The sequence below is a fragment of the Borostomias antarcticus genome (assembly GCF_949987555.1).
Source record: "Borostomias antarcticus genome assembly, chromosome: 14".
Lineage (NCBI taxonomy): Eukaryota > Metazoa > Chordata > Actinopteri > Stomiiformes > Stomiidae > Borostomias > Borostomias antarcticus.
The window spans coordinates 5,927,196-5,946,448 of record NC_140247.1 but is presented as its reverse complement, the minus strand read 5'-3'; the positions used below and the strand labels follow the sequence as shown (position 1 = coordinate 5,946,448).

Sequence of the window (19,253 nt, the reverse complement as noted above, 5' to 3'; positions counted from 1 at the left end):
TATTTGACAACCTGGTAAATTAAACATAAAATATTTAATCTGAAAAGTTGAGTAACAACAGAGAGACACTTAAATTAATGACAAGACAAAATCATCCTAAATAAAACTTAATCTAATAAAATATGCCTATCTCGATAATCTGTATTTGTCATACAAGACACGAGTGCCATCCTTGTACAATTAAATACTTCATACACCTGGATTATATACTACTTTTCACCACCTGTTTCACCCCGTTTCCAGTTATATTCATCAATATGTTCATCACACGGTTACATTACATGTTCGAGGTTTTTAATATATATAATATTTGTGTTTAAAAAAAAAGAAAAGATATGACACTCTAATCTATATACATTTGTCTACAAAGGATGACCACATTGGGTAGTGAGATTACTACCAACCCCATCTGAATTGGTTGCTGATTTGAGAAATATGCACTGCATACAGTAGGCCTGCCCTTCTCAGACATCTCTACTAGATTGTCGCAATAGATCATTCTGTGGTAAAATGTCTACAGAATAATATTTCAGCCTACATCTTATCAGCATTTACCGTTAATCTGACAGGAAATTTACACGGGAAGGACATAGGAAAATAATTTACAGTAATAATAAATAAATAAATAAACACATAAATAAATAAATAAATAAATAGCAACAACGATAATAATAATAATAATAATAATAAATGCATTTTGACACGTGTGCAAAAAGTAGGCTATGACACAAAATGAAAATATGTTGATAAATTGAACATGATTCCATACAATATGGCCTGACGTCAGTCGCAGTACAACGCATATTAACTCGGTTCTGATGCTCAAATTAAGAAGCCTACATAATCTAACCCAATTTAGCTATAGGTCTCCATTCACTCTTCCAGAAATACTGCAATATTGCAAGTGGATACTGTACAAAGTTGCAGTGTAAGTATATTCAGATCAGATATATTTGTCACATGTAAAAGTACAGTGTACAATATAGCCTACAATAAAATATATCTGCCGGCTCTGTGATTTGCTCTAAAGATCACATATAATTACAAATAAACATATATATATTGTATATATTACAAATATATATATATAAAGAGATACCGGTATGGATATTCCGACACTAATAATAATTCCGGACCTCGAGGGTCTTTATTGGCCACACATTATATGTGAGTGAGGGGTGACAGCACACACACACACACACACACACACACACACACACACACACACACACACACACACACACACAACCATCTTCAGTGGTCGCCAGCGGAAATTGTTCCCTGCATTTATTCTATTCAAGCCGGCACCTATGTTCAAGTACTCAGTCCAGGTCTTGGTCAGGGACTGGACTGAAGAGCATCTGTTCTTCTGCATGTTTTTCATATTGGTTTTTTTGGGAGGAAACCCTTGCAAACTTCGCACAGAAAGGCCCCTTGCTATGTGGTGACAGTACTAGGTACTGGGCCACTGTACCGCACGTGAGAAATTTTGGGATTCACTGTCTTGCTCAAGGACATGTTGGCACAATGCTGGGAGCTGGGATTGAACCAGGGACCTTGTGATCCCCAGCTGGCCGCTCTACCTCGCAAACTACGTGCCATACACTAAATGTATTGACACTGTGTACACTAACTAGAGTCATTCAGTCATTCAGGTGCCGGATTGGTCTTCATGAGTCTCTCTGTGTTTGTCGTGTGTGTGGTACCTTTTCCCTGACCATAGCAGAGAGAGCAGTCCGTTTCCTGCGTGGCTAGGGTCCTTCGGGATTCTGTTGGCCTTGGTCTTGCATCTCCTGGTGTAGATGTCCTCGAGGTGAGGGAGTAGCCCCCCTAAGGTACATTCAGCTGACCATGCCACTCTCTGTGGGGCCTTGCGATCCGGTATGCTGCAGTTCTAATACCAGGTGGTGATATTCAGGTGGTGGATGGTGGCTGACAGGTATATTATACAGTCAAGCCGGAGAGTCTGCACAACCATTTCACCCTCTCCACGCTTTATTACGTTACAGACTTATTCTACAATAGATCGATTTCATTTTTTGTTTCAAAATTCTACACAAAATAGCCCATAAGGACAAAGTAACAGAAAGAAAACAGGTTTTTAGACATTTGTGCTAATTTATAAAAAATCTATATGTAAAATATCATATGTACACACCCTTTGATATGACACCCAACAGTGAGCTGATGGTCATTTTGTTTCCACTGATACTGCTTGAGATGTTTCTACAACTTAATTGGAGTCCACCTCTTGTAAATTCAATTGATTGGACATGTTTGGGGATTGTCAACATCTGCCTATACAATATAAGGTCCCACAGTTGACATGTCAGAGCAAACTCCAAGCCGTGGGGTCAAAGGAATTATCTGCAGACCTCAGAAACAGGATTGTGTCAAGGCATAGATCTGGAGAAGGGTATGGAAAAAATCTGCAGCTTTACAGGTCCCAAAGAGCACAGTGGCCACCATCATTCGTAAATGGAAGAAGTTTGGAACCACCAAGACTCTTCCTACACCTGGCCGCCCGGTCAAACCAAGCAATCGGGGAAAACTTGTCCAAGGAGGTGAGCAGGAGGCGAGGGTCACTCTGCTCCAGCGTATCCTTGTGGGGGAACCTTCCAGAAGATCAACCATCCAGGCAGAACTCCACCAATCAGGCCTTTATGGTAGAGTGGCCAGACGGAAGCCACCACTTAGTAAAAGGCACATGACAGCCTGCTTGGAGTTTGCCAAAAGGCACCTAGAGGACTCTCAAACCATAATAATCAAGATTCTCTGGTGTGATGAAACCAAAATGTAACTTTTTGTCTGGAATACCACGCATCACGTCTGGAGGAAACCAGGCACTGCTACTACCATCCCTACAGTGAAGCATGGCGGTGGCAGCATCATGATGTGGGGATGTTTTTCACCAGCGAGAACGGTCCTGATAGAGGGAAAGATGAATGCAGCTAAGTACACCGAGATCCATGAAGAAAATCTGCTCCAGAGCGCTCTGAAACTCAGACTGGGGTGAAGGTTCACCTTCCAAAAGGACAATGACCCTAAGCACACAGCCAAGATATGAACCCGATTGAACATCTCTGGAAAGACCTGAAAATGGCTGTGCACTGACGCTCCCCATCCAACATGATGGAGCTTGAGAGAATCTGCAAAGAATAATGGGAGAAACTGTCTAACCAGGCCAGGTCCAGCCTGGCCTATGTGCGTGGCTGGCTTGTTTCTGTTCAGGACTGGTAGGACGGAAGCTAGTCATGCCACTGAAATAGCTGTGAATTGAAATGACATGAAATAATGTCTGATAAATTAAGTATTAATTATTATACATGCAAAGTATAGCCTAATATATAATGGGTAATTACTGAGACACCTATACTCGATTGTGCCACTGCCTCTTGTGGTGACACAGTCAGTTTGACACAGTTAATTCATCAAGATTCATCAATCTGCAAAACAGACTGTACATTTCCTTAAAGATAAAAAAAAAAAAAAGTTTTATTCCAATGGGATCTCTCTCGTCTGTCTGAAAAAATTTACCTGGTAAATACATGCAAAGTATAGCCTAATATATAATGGGTAATTACTGAGACACCTATACTGTAGGTATAATTTCAAAACAGGAGTATTTCAAATGTTCAATTACTGCACATAAATTCAATAACTGACATAGCACCACCAGGTAACCGCATTTTTACAAAGCTTCTATAACATCCAGTGACAAAAAGTCTCCCACACCAAGGATTGAACCCCTGCCCTTCTGCACAGGAGTCAGGTGCTTTAACATCTGAAAAATGGAGAGGGGTCCAGCTGCAGCCTCGCAGATCACGGCCCGGGGTCCCACGCGTGAGGTGCCCCAGGTGTGAGGTGCCCCAGGTGTGAGGTGCCCCAGGTGTGAGGTGCCCCAGGCGTGAGGTGCCCCAGGCGTGAGGTGACGTCACAAAATCCGCGCAAGTGGAGAGGATTAAGACAAAATGCAGTATGGAGGTAAGTCATGCTGAAATAAATCAATCGCTCGCCGTTATGCTGAAATAAATCAATCGCTCACCATTAGGGATGCAAATTTGGAACCTTCCTCAAAATGGTCTGACATATTTTGGAACAAGCTAGCTAGTACTACACAGGTAATGTCATGATAGCAATGTCCCATTGTTAGCCACTCCGCCATTGTTAAGTAGCCACTTGGTCTAAGTTACCCATGTTGGTTTCCACCACCATACTTGTTCTAATAGCTTGGTAACACGCAATGTGTAGTATTTCAGTTCATGAGGTCTATCTTTACATATTTAAAACATTATTTCAGAGGTTTATATGAGATATCGTTTTATCAGTTAGCTTGTACTATAGCCCTGTACGTTCATTGCTAGTTATATGGTAGGTCTTCATTGAACCTACTTGCATACTTTGTTCTACCAATTATTGTCAAACTTTCAGGCTGACTGCTATTCTACTAATGATTAACAATGATTGTAATTTTGACAACCAGCATCTGTATACACATCTAAATATACAGTTAGTTCATACAAGGATACACAACGATGTATATGAAGGATTCACAAGCACGCTGGAGGCTGCCTTTCTGGATCTCTAAGTCTTGGCTAGTGATTGTAGGTTTCATCCATTTCCAGTGTTAGCTATTACTGTAATAATGAGGTACTGATGAATATTCAACACTTATTTTCCTTTACCAGGAGAATGCAGCAAGTCTGCAGTGGATTCTTCTCCCAGTATGGGAACCTGGACACTGGACAATATGTGTAAGTTTTGCCTTTATTTGTTTACTGAAAAACAAAGTTGCTCATTGCTGATCATCATCTTTGCGAGAATTACAAGGCATGATAGCTATGTTTCATTAACTACTACATCTATTTTATTTCAACATTAAAGTTGTGTGTTTGAACGTTGCATGTCAATCTGTCTGTTCATATTTGAACATTTACCAGATACTGAGGCCACAAGCTAGGGAGATTTTCTTTCTAGATCCCCTCTGTGGCACTGACTGGAGAGATGAAAGTCACACCCAACTATTCAGGTTTTTAGAGCACCCGGTTTCAACCCATCTGGATAGTGGTAGTTCTGTTTTAGACCACTGGGCCTTTTCTTTTCTTTCTTTTTTTAAATCTATGGTTCAGTTTTATTTTAACTAAAATATGTATGTACTTACATGTATGATACATAATGTCCAATTTGGTGCATTAAAAAGATATAAACAGAACCATAGATAACATTTATCAGTGGGCAGTTCTCTTTGAACCCATAATGACAAGATTGTGAGTCTCTGGGCTAATTCAGTTCCATTTGTGGTCAAAGCTGTTATGCATGTTGGAGTATATATTTTTTTTACTTTTGTCTTTACTTGCACATACTTTGTGTTCACATAAACATTGCACAGATCCTGTCCCCTGGACCTTGAAGGACATTTGGTGTGCATGATGTTCAGGTTAGATATTCTTTGAAATGATTCAACTGAATCATACCATTTGATTGTCAATCCTTTATTGACAATTGTACCTTGTTCACACCACAGGGCCTACCAAAGCAAGGATGTTCAAACAACTGTGGGTTGTTTGTTTTGATGGTAAGACACCGGCTATTCACTGTACATTATATATTAGTCCTATGTTCTGTTGTTATAACATATGGAAAGTTATTATTTCTGTGCTTTTAGCATGCAACACACTATTGTTATTGCTCATACTTAAGCATTAAACCACTCGAGGCCGTGTGTTATAGTGATTTTATAACAGCTAGGGGGCGTTGTTAGGCACGACGCGAAGCGGAGCAGCTAAAACCCCCATAGCTGTTATAAAATCAATATAACACACGGCCTCGAGTGGTTCATTGCTTTTATACAACGGTTACTACAGCTATTAGTGTAAAATAAACACACAGCAATGTAAAATATTAACATTTATTCAAAACGAAGCATCATTCCCTCATTTCCGCCGAGCAAAATAGTTCCCCTAACAAATGGGTTGCCAAGCAACAACAACAACTACAATGCATTGGATCAAATGGGAGGCGCATTAATACTGAAAATGGAATGATATGCGGTCCCAGGTGTGTGTTACAAAGTATTTTAACATGGCTTCCAGCCAATCAGAATCAAGAAACAGAACTAACCGTTGTATAATACTTGTTTATTATTCTTGACAGTTTTTGGGACTCAATTCCTACAGTTTTTACACTACATGCTCAACTCCTGCACAAACACCTGCAGAGCTGGATGCTGATGGGTGTTTGCTGGGGGGTATTATAACTATTATAACTTGGGGAGTATTATAACTATTATAATTATTATCATAACTATGCTAAACTTAACCTACTATTTCTTAAAGGACAATGCTCGTTTTTGACAACCTGGACCTTATTTACGACATATTATAAGACGTTTGAGATCACTTTGGTGTAGTTCAGAGGCATGTAGAAGAAATTTAAAATCCAGCGCGAGCCAGTATATCCATGTAATGGCGGTGGTCGGGGCAAGTAGAATGCAGTTTCTAAAAATCTATTTTCTGCCGCGAAACGGTTGTTTTCATCAATCTGTCTTGATGAATCGCTAGTTGTGCTTACATAGAGCATAGGCCTGTTATGGTTTTTCACATGCCTCTGTAATATGATCTTTAGAAACGTCTTTAGACACGAAATAGCTTCCTTACTTGCTCCAGCACGCATACGCACAGCGTGCGGGAGCAACGATTGCGCGCTGTGCGCATGCGTGCTGGAGCAAGTGAGGAAGCTATTTCGTTTCGAAAGACGTTTCGAAAGATCATGGTATGTGAAAACCACAACAGTTATGCTCTATGTAAGCAGCGATTCATCAAGACAGATTGATGAAAACAACCGTTTCGCGGCAGAAAATAGATTTTTAGAAACTGCATACTAAGTGCCCCGACCACCGCCATTACATGGATATACTGGCTCGCGCTGGATTTTACATTTCTTCTACAGGCCTCCGAACTACACCAAAGTGATCTCGGTGAGTCAAATGTCTTATAATATGTCGTAAATAAGGTCCAGGTTGTCAAAAACGAGCATTGTCCTTTAACTTACAGTACGTTCTGTACATTGTTATGGAGGCCCTGTGTGATGACGATGGTCTGGATGAAGAGGAAAGTCTTGCCCTCAAGGAACCGTTCATGTTCTCCTTCCAGTAGTGAAGCCCCCCCTCCCTGCAAGCGGTTACCCTACAAGGTACACCGATTGAGACGGTGGAGGAATATAAGTACCTGGGCACTATCATTGACTCCAAACTCACCTGGACTGCCAACACAGTGGCAAGATACAAAAAAGCACAACAGAGACTTTATTTTTTAAGGAAGCTACGCAGCTTCAAGGCAGACGTAACAACACTGAGACTGTTCTACCTGACGTTCGTTCAGAGCGTGGTGACCTTCGCCATCCAGTGCTGGGGTGGAAGTCTGTCCACCCAGAACAGAAACATGCTGGACAAGGTCACTAAGACGGGGAGGAAAATCACTGGCTCAGATGTTCAGAGTGTCTCTCAGCTCTCTGATCAGTACACCATCAACCTTGCCAGACGAATACTGGACGATCCTTCCCATCCACTCTTCTCAGAGTTCCCCCTACTCCCCTCTGGACGCAGGTTTAGAACGCCCAAAACAAGGACAAAACGAGCCAGCACTTCTTTTGTGCCAAGAAGCATTAAATTGTTGAACAGCTGTTGATGCCTGTTGCAGTGATGATGATGTTGATGCGATGATGTTGGTGAGGATGGTGATGACGATGATGGTGGTTGGTGACATTGTGGTGTTGGTGATGGGCGTACATTTCAATGTTTTCTGTATGCTTGATGTGTGCTAAACAAATTCCCCTCTGGGGCAATAAAGGTTTCAATTCAATTCAGTACCAGAGTGACTACAACATGTTCTGTTTGGACACGGTTGACAACAAGAACATGCAAGTGTGTGCCTCATTTGATAACTCTGATTAAAGATGATGTAGAAGTCACCCGCGTTTGATCTCTTTACTGGAGTTAATATAAGTACAAAGCACATTCAGATTGTCAGTATTAGCATTATAAATCAGAGGTACAGTAGTAATGGTATATTTCATTATATGCTGGCAATGTTTGTGTAACATTTCTAGGCTGCAGTGTTCATAATTTAGTATGTCATGCAGTGCTGTTTGTGAATGTGCTTCATGGCTTCTGGCAAAAAGTGGTGGCTGTGAATAAATCAAGTTTTGTCATGTACAGTAAGTTACACAATCATACACATCATCTAACGTAGATCTGAGACTGCATGTCCCGGAGGAGGAAACTGGAGCTGTTCAGAATGGTTTGTTTCCATTCCAGTAACAGTTGTTGTTTGTGGAATGTTTTGGCATTATCTGGAGGTGATTAGATCTGACTCTAGTAACAATCGAGCCCTTGAGATTAAGAACTATATATGGGCATTTTGAATTCTTCCACATTTCAAAAATATAAATGAAAACCTTTTAGACTAGCACAGACAATTTGAATCTAATAAGAATCAGGAAGCCTGTGTTATGTATCTTCAAGGTAAGTAAATATAAATGTGATAATATTAGTCTAAATAATAGTGCAATATTGTTTTTTATCCAAAATATGAAAAAGTGCATGGTTCTTTGTCTTAAGTTTCAATAGGTTCAATTTAATTACAATGGTTGGCTAACTAAATAATGCTAGTTTCTGTAAAAGATTAAAACTAGCTATTTAAAAATAAATCGATCACAATCTAATGTTTATTTACAGCTTACAATATACGTGTTTTCTATTTGTTTATTGATTCACAGGATCAGTGTTTATAAGCACAGATCATGGATGTATTAATAGAACTGGATAGGGTCACTCCATTCACTGACTGCTCGAAGAAGTGAAGCCCTATTGAACCGCGCCATCTTTGAAAAAAACGCGTCACTGATACCTTTGACATGCGCAGTCAAAGGTATCAATGACGCGTTCTTGTAGTTCACGGACAGATGGCTCTCCCCGCTCTGAGTTAGCGATGAAAAGTGGCTTGCTTATTAATCTACTTTCGTCAAATATATCCCGTGGAAAACATATTTTTTTATCCAGGCATCTTAGTTTTAACAGTATAATTGTGACTGAACATGTTTTGTTTGCTAGTAGGTGGTATTCATTCTGTTTCGAGCTCGGCGGGTTAGACGAAACGAGAGATCCCGTCTCTGGGTGGACAGCTGTTCAACTCGCCTGACAAGGACCCCTGGAGCTATTTCGCCTGGCTGCCCATCGCGTTGTTGTGAACAGAATGAATACCACCTACTAGCAAACAAAACATGTTTAGTCACAATTATACTGTTAAAACTAAGATGCCTGGATAAAAAAAAAAAGTTTTCCAACAGATATTTTTGACGAAAGTAGAAGCAAGCCGCTTTTCATCGCTAACTCAGAGCGGGGAGATCCATGAACGCAATCTGTTCGTGGACTACAAGAATGCGTCATTGATACCTTTGACTGCGCATGTCAAAGGTATCAGTGACGCATTTTTTTCAAAGATGGCGCGGTTCAATAGGGCTTCACTTTAGATTTCGAATCCTGGGGGGCCTGGCACAGATGTAATTGTTAATGTGTTTTCAGCTTTAGCCACCAGGTGGTGCCTATCACTTGCGCAGACTTCGTGACATCGCCTCACGCCTGGGACCCCGGACGCGAGGCTGCAGCTGGATGCTAATGTGCGGTGTCCTAGTGTTTTTGTTTTGGTGTTCTGGGACCACTGCCTCTTGTGGTGGCAACATAGAACTGCAGGTCAACAACACGATGGAGGGAAAGAGGGAAGGAGGGAGGGAGTGACAACTGGACATTTGCTATCTTTGGTGCGTGTCGCCACGCTAAAAAATAGGTGTGCCAAGCTTGTAGCGTCATACCCAAGAAGACTTGTGGCTTGTGTGCTTCAACAAAGTACTGAGTAAAGGGTGTGAATACATATGCACATGTGATATTTCAGTTTTATTTAATAGATTAGCAAAAATTTCTAAAAATCTTTTTTCACTTTGTCATGATGGGGTATTGTATGTAGATTGATGAGGGAAAAAATGAATTTAATCCATTTTGGAATAAGGCTATTACATATCAAAATGTGGAAAAAGTGAAGGAGTGTGCAGACTTTCCGGCTTGAGTGTACCTATCAGAATCAGTTTTATTAGCCAGGTAGTTTTTACACATACTAGTGCATAACACTGGTGGAGACATTAGACAGGGTACAAGGACAAGACGGAACAGTGCAAAGACAGGACAGTGCAAATGAGCAGTGCAAAATACAATATAAAAATGGTGTGTAATGAGTGTATACAGTATGTGTATATAGTGTTAATGAGTGTGTAATGTTTATATATATATAATTTATGTGCCGTTGTGTGTGCAGTACGAGCCTATGTACAGTAGCCTACAGTCAGTGGTCATGTGCAAGTAGTGCAATAGGGACAGCGTCTGAGGGGGAGGGTCAGAGGGGGACACAAGCCTTGATGAGGCTGGTGGCAGTGAGGGAAAAGCTGCTTTTGTGGTGTGAGGTCTTGGTCCTGATGGACCGCAGCCTCCTGCCGGAGAGGAGTGGTCTGAAGAGATTGTGACTGGGGTGGGTAGGGTCAGCCACAATCTTTCCAGCCTGCTTCAGGGCCCTGGAGGCATGCAGGGCCTGGAGGGATGGTAGATTGCAGCCGATCCTCTCAGAGGAGCGGATTATACGCTGCAGTCTGGCCTTGTCTTTGGCTGTAGCAGCAGAGTACCAGGTGGTGATGGAGGAGGATGGATTCGATGACGGAGGTGTAGCCTATTGTCTTTGGCAGGTTGAATTTCTCCAGCTGCCTCAGAAAGTACAGTACGTACTCTACATCCCCTCAGATATTTGGAAATATTTTCATATAGTTTAGAAGGTACAGGTTTTTTTTTTCAAAAGCCAAGTGGCTAGAAATTCTTTATTTAGGAAAGGCAACTACCAACGTCACAATTTTAGGGCGTGGACGTAGGAGGGGTCACTGGGGTCACTGGGTTCACTGCCACTCCTGCTTGAGCTGCCAGCTGCACGTTACCTTGTAGCTACTAGCTAGTCAAGCTAATTTACTTGGCTAATACAGAAGCACGAAAGTCGGTGGAAAAAAAAATTGGCATCTATTATCCAACTTTAGGTAACGGGTAGGTACAAATTCCGTGTTGTAATTTAGTGTGGATCAGATCGTGATGCATGCACTCTCTCTGTTCAGACCTCACTGGTGGTTGCTGCTAGCTAGCACTAGCTAAGTGTGACTAGCAGCTAACGGTAGCTAGCTAAAGCACACTGCATCTTTATACTTTTATCGGTACATCCCCACTATTTCACAGCTTTTTAAGTGTTAATCCCACATGAATGAATGAATGTATGTTAACACTTTCAGAATAATCTCCGAAGCACTCATTTTAGTCATGCTAGTTAGCATTAGCTAGCTTGCTTTTCCATTTGGATGTTGGCTAACGTGACATCTGGCATTGCTAGCTAGCGTTCACTAAAATACTATTTTACGTTAATATTATTATCATCAGCTACCGCTAACAATATATTAGTATTTGCTGATATGCTTTGTTGGAAGCAGTAAAGCGTAGATGGGATGGTAGCGTGCTAGCTAGTTAGCTTGGCCCTAGTTAGCTTGCTGCTAGTTAGCTTGGTCTGCTAGTTAGCTTAGCCTTAGTTAGCTTGCTGCTTGGCTATTGTCTGGTCTGGGTGCGGTTGTGTACAGACTTGCTTTTTGTTTTAATGCTTTTAATTTGTCCTGCCTTTTGTTTTAAATGTCTATAATGTCTTGCTTTTTGTTTTAATGCTTTTAATGTCTCATGTAAAGCACCTTGAATTGCCCTGTGGCTGAAATGTGCTATATAAATAAACTTGCCTTGCCTTGCCTTCGGGATGCTAAAACGCTCAATCCCCCTTTTGGTTTTCTACTGGAAGGATTGCACATCATGGCTGATGAAGGATATGTTGTGCGTATCAGAGGTCTGCCTTGGTCCTGCTCCGTGGATGAAATTCAGAGGTTCTTCTCAGGTATGATTCAACCTTCATGGGATGATCACAGCCATAGTAGCTGCAGTAGTGACCTCCTTTTTGTGCCCATTAAACTCCTTTCTCTGTCCATGTTAAACATTTCTCTTGCAGACTGCAAAATCGCGAACAATGGCACAAACATTCATTTCACCTACACACGGGAGGGTCGTTCCAGTGGAGAAGCCTTTGTTGAAATGGACTCTGAGGATGACTTGAAGATTGCTGTAAAGAAGGACAGAGAAACCATGGGTCACAGATATGTGGAAGGTGTGTGTGTGTGTGTGTACAACTTGGTCCATGATCTGTATATTACAGCTCTGTAGTATTCACATCACTATCCCATTTAGAAGCAGTAGTGACTGATGAGGGCTGATTCATAGTCGACGTAAACAACGCAAGCTACGTTGTGAATGTAAGCTCCAACATGACTCGAGAGCTTGCGTTCCGTGTTTTGTCAGATGCAATGCATCGCCAGTCCAGCAGGAATTGCACTATTGCTTGCGTCAAGTGACAAATTTCGGCATGACACACGCAAGGACGCAACAAGGTCTTGCGTGGCCTTGCGAAGCTTGCGTTGCTCGCGCTTATGTAGTTTGCGTCGACTATGAATCCGCCCTAAGGCTTCTATATTTCTCTCAAGTGTTCAAATCCAACAACGTTGAGATGGACTGGGTGATGAAGCACACTGGTCCCAACTGCCCAGAGACAACTGGAGACGGTCTGGTCCGACTCAGGGGGCTTCCCTTCGGCTGCAGCAAGGAGGAGATTGTGCAGTTCTTCTCAGGTACGAGTAGGCAGCTCCCATTGGTCATCCATAAGGCTCCCTTATCATACTGGGAAAGTGACAAGGCAGTTCCCCTGTCTCCCTCCTCCGATGGTCACTGGTGGTACTTGACACAGGCAGCGCCCGAAGGCAGTCCTATCCTCACAGTCTAAACCACAGTAAGCATTGGAAATGGCACAGTGTGTTCAATGCATAATGGAAGGATTCAATGACTGGGTCTCCCAGTGACCATGGGGGAGAGGACACAGGGAAATGAAGCCAATTAAGATACTGGAGACAGACTTGAAGAAAGTGGAGTGCTGCTTGTGTTTTGGGAGCAGAATTATTTGTCAAATATACATTGCTTCTCCTGGATTTCATCCCCTCAAGTTCCCCATCACTTATTTGGTCCTACCCAGCCCTTTAGAAATGCATCGGTTCTAAAATGCGACGCAAAAAATATACAATAGTTTTGGTCAAATGTCATTCATATTTGATCCGTCCCACCCGATTTTGGAATGTCCCCCAATTAAATTGCCTTTAGTATAAACACGCCATATCATAGACAACGTGCCTCTGTCCTGGGACCGATGCAGAATGGATGGCGATAGAGGCAGGTAACCCATCTCCCATTCAGTGAGCACCCTGTCCCCGTTGTCCATCCCAAACAATATTGGTCTGATGTTTCAAACAGACTGCTCCTTCTCTCCATATATCCTCTCTCCTTCACTCCATCCTCTTTATGTCCCCCAAATGCAGTAGCCCATGTGGTCACTCCCAGTGATGCGCCCAGCTGCTATGTGTGATTAATGGATGGCTTTTTAATTTATTCTTATATTTTTTCCCCTCACAAGTTATCTCTCTTTCTTTTATCTGTCAGAAAAGACCGTAAGAGCAAACATGATCTCTCTGTGACTGGGCATGTGATTTAATGTGTCCCCCGCTGGGGTTATCTGTCCTTGGGTTGAAGGGATGGAAATCGTGCCAAATGGGATAACATTGCCGGTGGACATCCAGGGGAGGAGTACGGGGGAGGCCTTCGTGCAGTTTGCTTCACAGGATATAGCTGAAAAGGCTCTAAAGAAACACAAGGACAGAATAGGGCACAGGTGGGGATGGTTGGTTGGTTGGCTGGATAAGTTGCTTTTCTTATGGTGCACCCCTGCAGTACACCATCAAAACAACACACACACACACATGACACTCGACACTGCACACTGCTTCATACGCAAATACTGACAGGGATATACACATCATTGCAATGCAAAATTGGAACAGTAGGCCTAAATTCTCTCAGTACATGGGAAGATTAGTGCTGAGGTAACCATATTGATTTAAGGTCATCAGGTTTGTTTGAGAATGCAGCAACTTATTCGCTGACATACACTGGTCCCTCAGCACTAAGACATCAGTCCAGGTTGATAAAAACAAGTAGGGTGGTCCAATGTTGAAAACCAATACCAGAGACTGAACATGAGGGGCTGGATCCCATTGTCACAGGTAACGCTATGAGTGGGGACTGCTGCCAGAGCCCTCACTGTCCCTCTAGCTCTGACACAATGGCAGTCATGTCTAGGACCCAGAATGTGCTATGTACAGTACACTGAAACCATGCTACTGTTAGATCACCTGAGGTAACAGTACGAAAAGGGTTTGTGTTGTATCATTTAAGATCCTTTGAATATGGCAAGCTTTCTTCTCTTCCCCACACAGAGTACTGTTATCCATTCAGGCCAGCTTCAACGCTAGTCAGTCGAGAAGTACACCCTGTGGACCACACTAAAGCCAGCACCAGAACAGGCCAATTTCCATCAGAGTATCCTCAATAAAGAGCAGACATAATACTCAAGTGATTGTGCTGTGGCTGTTAGCTCTGCCCCGCCCCGAGTCTTGACGGTGGCGTCTGTATGCTCTCAGGTACGTAGAGATCTTCAAGAGCAGCCGCGCGGAAGTGCGGACCAACTATGAGCCCCAGAGGAAGCCCATGGGGATGCAGAGACCGGGGCCCTACGACCGGCCCTCCGGGGGGCGCGGAGGTTACAACATGATGGGCAGAGGGGGATCCTTCGACAGGGTGCGCCGAGGAGGTGAGGGGGTGGATGGGTTTCAGTGTGGGTGTCTTGACTTGTGTATTGTGCACCCATTCATTTGATGGTAGTTTTGTGCCATCGTCTGGCCTCTGCTCGCGTCACAGATTCTTTGTAAGGGTTGATGTGTGGTGTGTTTCTGCTCAGATAACCGATTCTTAATGGCAACTTGTTTCTTAAGAAATCTTTCCTGATCTGTGTCCAGGTGTGTCAGATGGGCGCTATGGCGATAGTGGCTCCTCCTTCCAGAGCACGACAGGCCACTGTGTTCACATGAGGGGCCTTCCCTACAGAGCCTCTGAGACGGACATCTACAACGTGAGTCAGGGGCCACACCAAACCTCTACAGCCCTATATGGGGAGGGGGGATTCCTATAGCCTGAAGAACCATTTCGCAAAGACACAAAGGGTCTGGAAATGTTCTGTTCATTTTCAATTGAGAAGGGGCGTTATCAACGGTCGCAGACCAAAATCCGTCTGGACGCAATTGGATAAGACCTATAACTAATCAGCAGTGAAACATGGGTTAGCTATTGTATCAAGTTGGTGCAGTCATCGTATTAAACTCTCCCCATATTAGATAAGCGATTGTGATTGGCCTGGTCCAGAATGGACCGGGTGGAAATGTGTCTGAATGGGAGTGTTCCCAGACTGATCTGTGGAGAGAGAGGAAATGTGAGCTCACATGATCAGGATGGGATTGCCAGGCTGGGATTCCTACCCTGCATCAGTCCGGGCCATGTTACCATATTGCTAACATTTATCCCACATTTATGTTGCTGTTGCATAGAAGAGCATATATATATATATAATTGCCTACATTATCCACTGTAGTTATTTTCCCATTGCTTAGTGCTTTTGTTCAATCTCTCCCGCTCTTTCCCTCTCCCTCTGCCCCCCCCCCCCACACACACACACACATGCACACTGTAGTTCTTCTCTCCCCTGAACCCAGTGAGGGTCCACATTGAGATTGGGCCAGACGGGAGGGTGACTGGGGAGGCAGATGTGGAGTTCGCCACGCATGAGGACGCAGTGGCAGCCATGTCCAAGGACAAGGCCAACATGCGTGAGTCTCCTGAGTCGTCTTTTCTTTGACGACCTCAACTTCCTTCATCAGTAGTCCTGATATTTATTTGTTTGTTATTAGGATGTACTTAAGCTTGTTGAGAGCTAATCTTCCTGGAGTCTGGCAATGAATAAAACAAAATCCATATACAATTTACAGTACAAGACACATACAATGTTAAAACATTACATTACAGTCATTTAGCTGAGTGAAAGTGACTTACAATAATTGCAATTAATGTAGGAAAAGCCACTGTACTACTACTTGCCAGAACTCACAAGTGCATCTCCTTTCTAAAACAATGGACTAAGAGCATAATCTAAATCTAGTGCTGAAAGCAAAGTGCAAGAATAGCAATCTAAAATACAATAGGTGCTTAAAGGATAGAGTATTCAAAAAGGCACTAGATACATTTGATTAGCAACAGCATCATTTGATATAACTTGACTAGCAACAGCATCATTTGATATAACTTGACAGTTATGGTGCATTCGTTTATAACTGGGAGGGGGCAAATTGCGACTTGCTACTAGGAATTATTAAATAAAACACCGCATGAACTCGCACTTCCTCGTCGCAAATTCGGATAAGTTTCTCAGCCCCCAGTTGCTCGAATGCACTAGATATAACTAGGTAACTGTGATATAATGGTATATAGATATAACTAGGTAACTGTGATATAATGGTATATAGATATAACTAGGTAACTGTGATATAATGGTATATAGATATAACTAGGTAACTGTGATATAATGGTATATAGATATAACTAGGTAACTGTGATATAATGGTATATAGATATAACTAGGTAACTGTGATATAATGGTATATAGATATAACTAGGTAACTGTGATATAATGGTATATAGATATAACTAGGTAACTGTGATATAATGGTATATAGATATAACTAGGTAACTGTGATATAATGGTATATAGATATAACTAGGTAACTGTGATATAATGGTATATAGATATAACTAGGTAACTGTGATATAATGGTATATAGCTGGAATGCACACAGGTCGGAGGTAGGTATTTTGCCACTTGTGACTTGCCACCTCCGACCACAAACGAACGCACCATTAGAGCATGTGGCACATTGCAGGTATTAACCAGCTATTCTGTGTTTCTCTGTGATCTGCAGAGCATCGCTACGTGGAGCTGTTCCTGAACTCAACAGCAGGGGGCAGTAATGGCGCATATGGCAGTCAGATGATGGGGAGCATGGGTGAGTCAGTTATTGATATTTTTATATTTATTTACTTTAGCTTACCCATTGCCTGACAGCGAGGTTCCCTTTCATTTTGAGCAAAATCAGTGTATGTACTTACATTCCCAAAAAACATATAAAACATATAAAAATGCTACATAAAGGGAAATAACAATTGCAGTAAAATGCAGTATTTTTTTTTCATTTTAAACAAACTAGTTCCTCAGTCTACACAGCAATGACTGTATGTGCTTGTATAGTTGAGCCTGTCTCTCTGTCTCTGCAGGTAACCAATCATCATACAGCAGCGGTCAGCTGAACTCCGGCTACTCTGGGGGCTACAGCAGCCAGGGCAGCATGGGGGGCTACAGTGACTATAGTGAGTGTCGGCTCTGCATTAGATAGGACTACAGTGACAATTCGCCTTATTCACCTCAGCTGCCATATTGGTCAGTGTGACGTAATTGGGGGTGCGGATGCGGAAGTGCCCGTTGACTTCAATGTTAAAAGTTCACTGTAAAAACACCACTTCAAGAACCCAAATAGTCAAAATAACAGGCTGAATACACTATGGGGATTACAAGCTCATCATCAACAGACTCTGATTGTTTATCACTGCCGTTGTTTTCGCGTTTGGAAATACATTGGAGTGAATGCAGCTTAGCATTAGATATGACTACAGTGTCTATAGATAGGACTACAGTGACTATAGATGGGACTAAAGTGACTATAGATATGACTACATTGACTATAGATGGGACTACAGTTACTATAGATGGGACTACAGTTACTATAGATATGACTACAGTGACTATAGATATGACTACAGTGACTAAATATGACTACAGTGACTATAGATAGGACTACAGTGACTATAGATAGGACTACAGTGACTATAGATAGGACTATAGATAGGACTACAGTGACTATAGATAGGACTACAGTGACTATAGATATGACTACAGTGACTATAGATAGGACTACAGTGACTATAGATAGGACTACAGTGACTATAGATAGGACTACAGTGACTATAGATGGGACTACAGTGACTATAGATGGGACTACAGTGACTATAGATGGGACTACAGTGACTATAGATAGGAATAGTGACTATAGATAGGACTACAGTGACTATAGATAGGACTACAGTGACTATAGATAGGACTAGTGACTATAGATAGGACTACAGTGACTATAGATAGGACTACAGTGACTATAGTGTCAGCTCCACATTAGGTAGGACTATAGTGAGTGTCAGCTCTAAATTAGTGACTAGTGTCAGATCTGTAGTAGAGAGGGTTAAAGTGACTATAGTGTCAGATCTGTAATAGAGAGGGTTACAGTGACTATAGTGTCAGATCTGTAGTAGAGAGGGTTACAGTGACTATAGAGTCAACTCTGTAGTAGAAAGGGCGACAGTGACTAGTGTCAGATATGCAGTAGAGAAGCGGGGCTTGTGTGATATATCTGGTGCTAGCTACATGCATCTGTCAGATCATGTCTTATATAAGGGACTGGGCAAGGGGTTCTATTTGAAGTGGGCTATACCTAGGTACTGGTGTATGTGTGACTGTTTTAAACCCTTGTTTGCTTGTTTGAGTCTGCCTGGTGTGTGGGTGTGTGGGTTTTTACACATTTGGTTCCACTGTGGTAGATGAAAGCAATCCTGCACAGAAAAGTCTAGTCTTTCCACCCAGGTTAAGTTTGTGTGACCCCCGGATGAACTCTGCGGTCCTATAGTGTGTATTCTCTCTCTCCTGTTAGGTAATCAGGACGGAATTGGCAGCAGTCACTATGGCGGCGGCGGAGGAGGAGGAGGGAGCCGGAGTTCCATGAACAGCCTGAGCAGCATGGGGTCAGGATGGGGGATGTAGTTTTTCAGCAGACTTGAAATCCAAACCTTAGCTTGAGCGTGTTGGGATGTAATTTTGAAAATCAAGAGGGGCTGGGGGAGGGGGGGTTATGGTATTTTTTATGACAATACTGTCACAATGACAAGGAACTCCTTTGAAATTAGTTTGATAGAAACAAGAGGAGTGTTGTTTTTTTTTACCCACTTCCTTTTACACAGACTCATGTTAGTGTTATAGCTAGGGTATTTTCATTAC

At 42.3% G+C, this 19,253-nt stretch overlaps 1 protein-coding gene across 3 annotated transcripts; it reads left to right on the top strand.

The window, feature by feature from the left end:
- Nucleotides 1-10,996: 10,996 nt before the first annotated feature.
- hnrnph1 (heterogeneous nuclear ribonucleoprotein H1) lies at nucleotides 10,997-19,030 on the top strand (the record flags this gene model as incomplete). 3 transcript variants are annotated; one of them, XM_084449280.1, is made up of 11 exons in its annotated part: nucleotides 10,997-11,131; nucleotides 11,919-12,011; nucleotides 12,123-12,278; nucleotides 12,652-12,795; nucleotides 13,745-13,883; nucleotides 14,692-14,861; nucleotides 15,067-15,179; nucleotides 15,795-15,930; nucleotides 17,077-17,160; nucleotides 17,429-17,525; nucleotides 18,910-19,030. In XM_084449280.1, the coding sequence occupies exons 2-11, from the start codon at nucleotides 11,930-11,932 to the stop codon at nucleotides 18,911-18,913; spliced, it is 1,125 nt and encodes a 374-aa protein (XP_084305406.1). In that variant the 5' UTR covers nucleotides 10,997-11,131; nucleotides 11,919-11,929. The 3 variants fall into 3 exon arrangements, with proteins under 3 accessions (XP_084305406.1, XP_084305404.1, XP_084305405.1); XM_084449278.1 differs by having other exon boundaries at nucleotides 17,429-17,521; nucleotides 18,910-19,019; XM_084449279.1 differs by having other exon boundaries at nucleotides 11,099-11,124; nucleotides 17,429-17,521; nucleotides 18,910-19,019.
- Nucleotides 19,031-19,253: the final 223 nt, after the last annotated feature.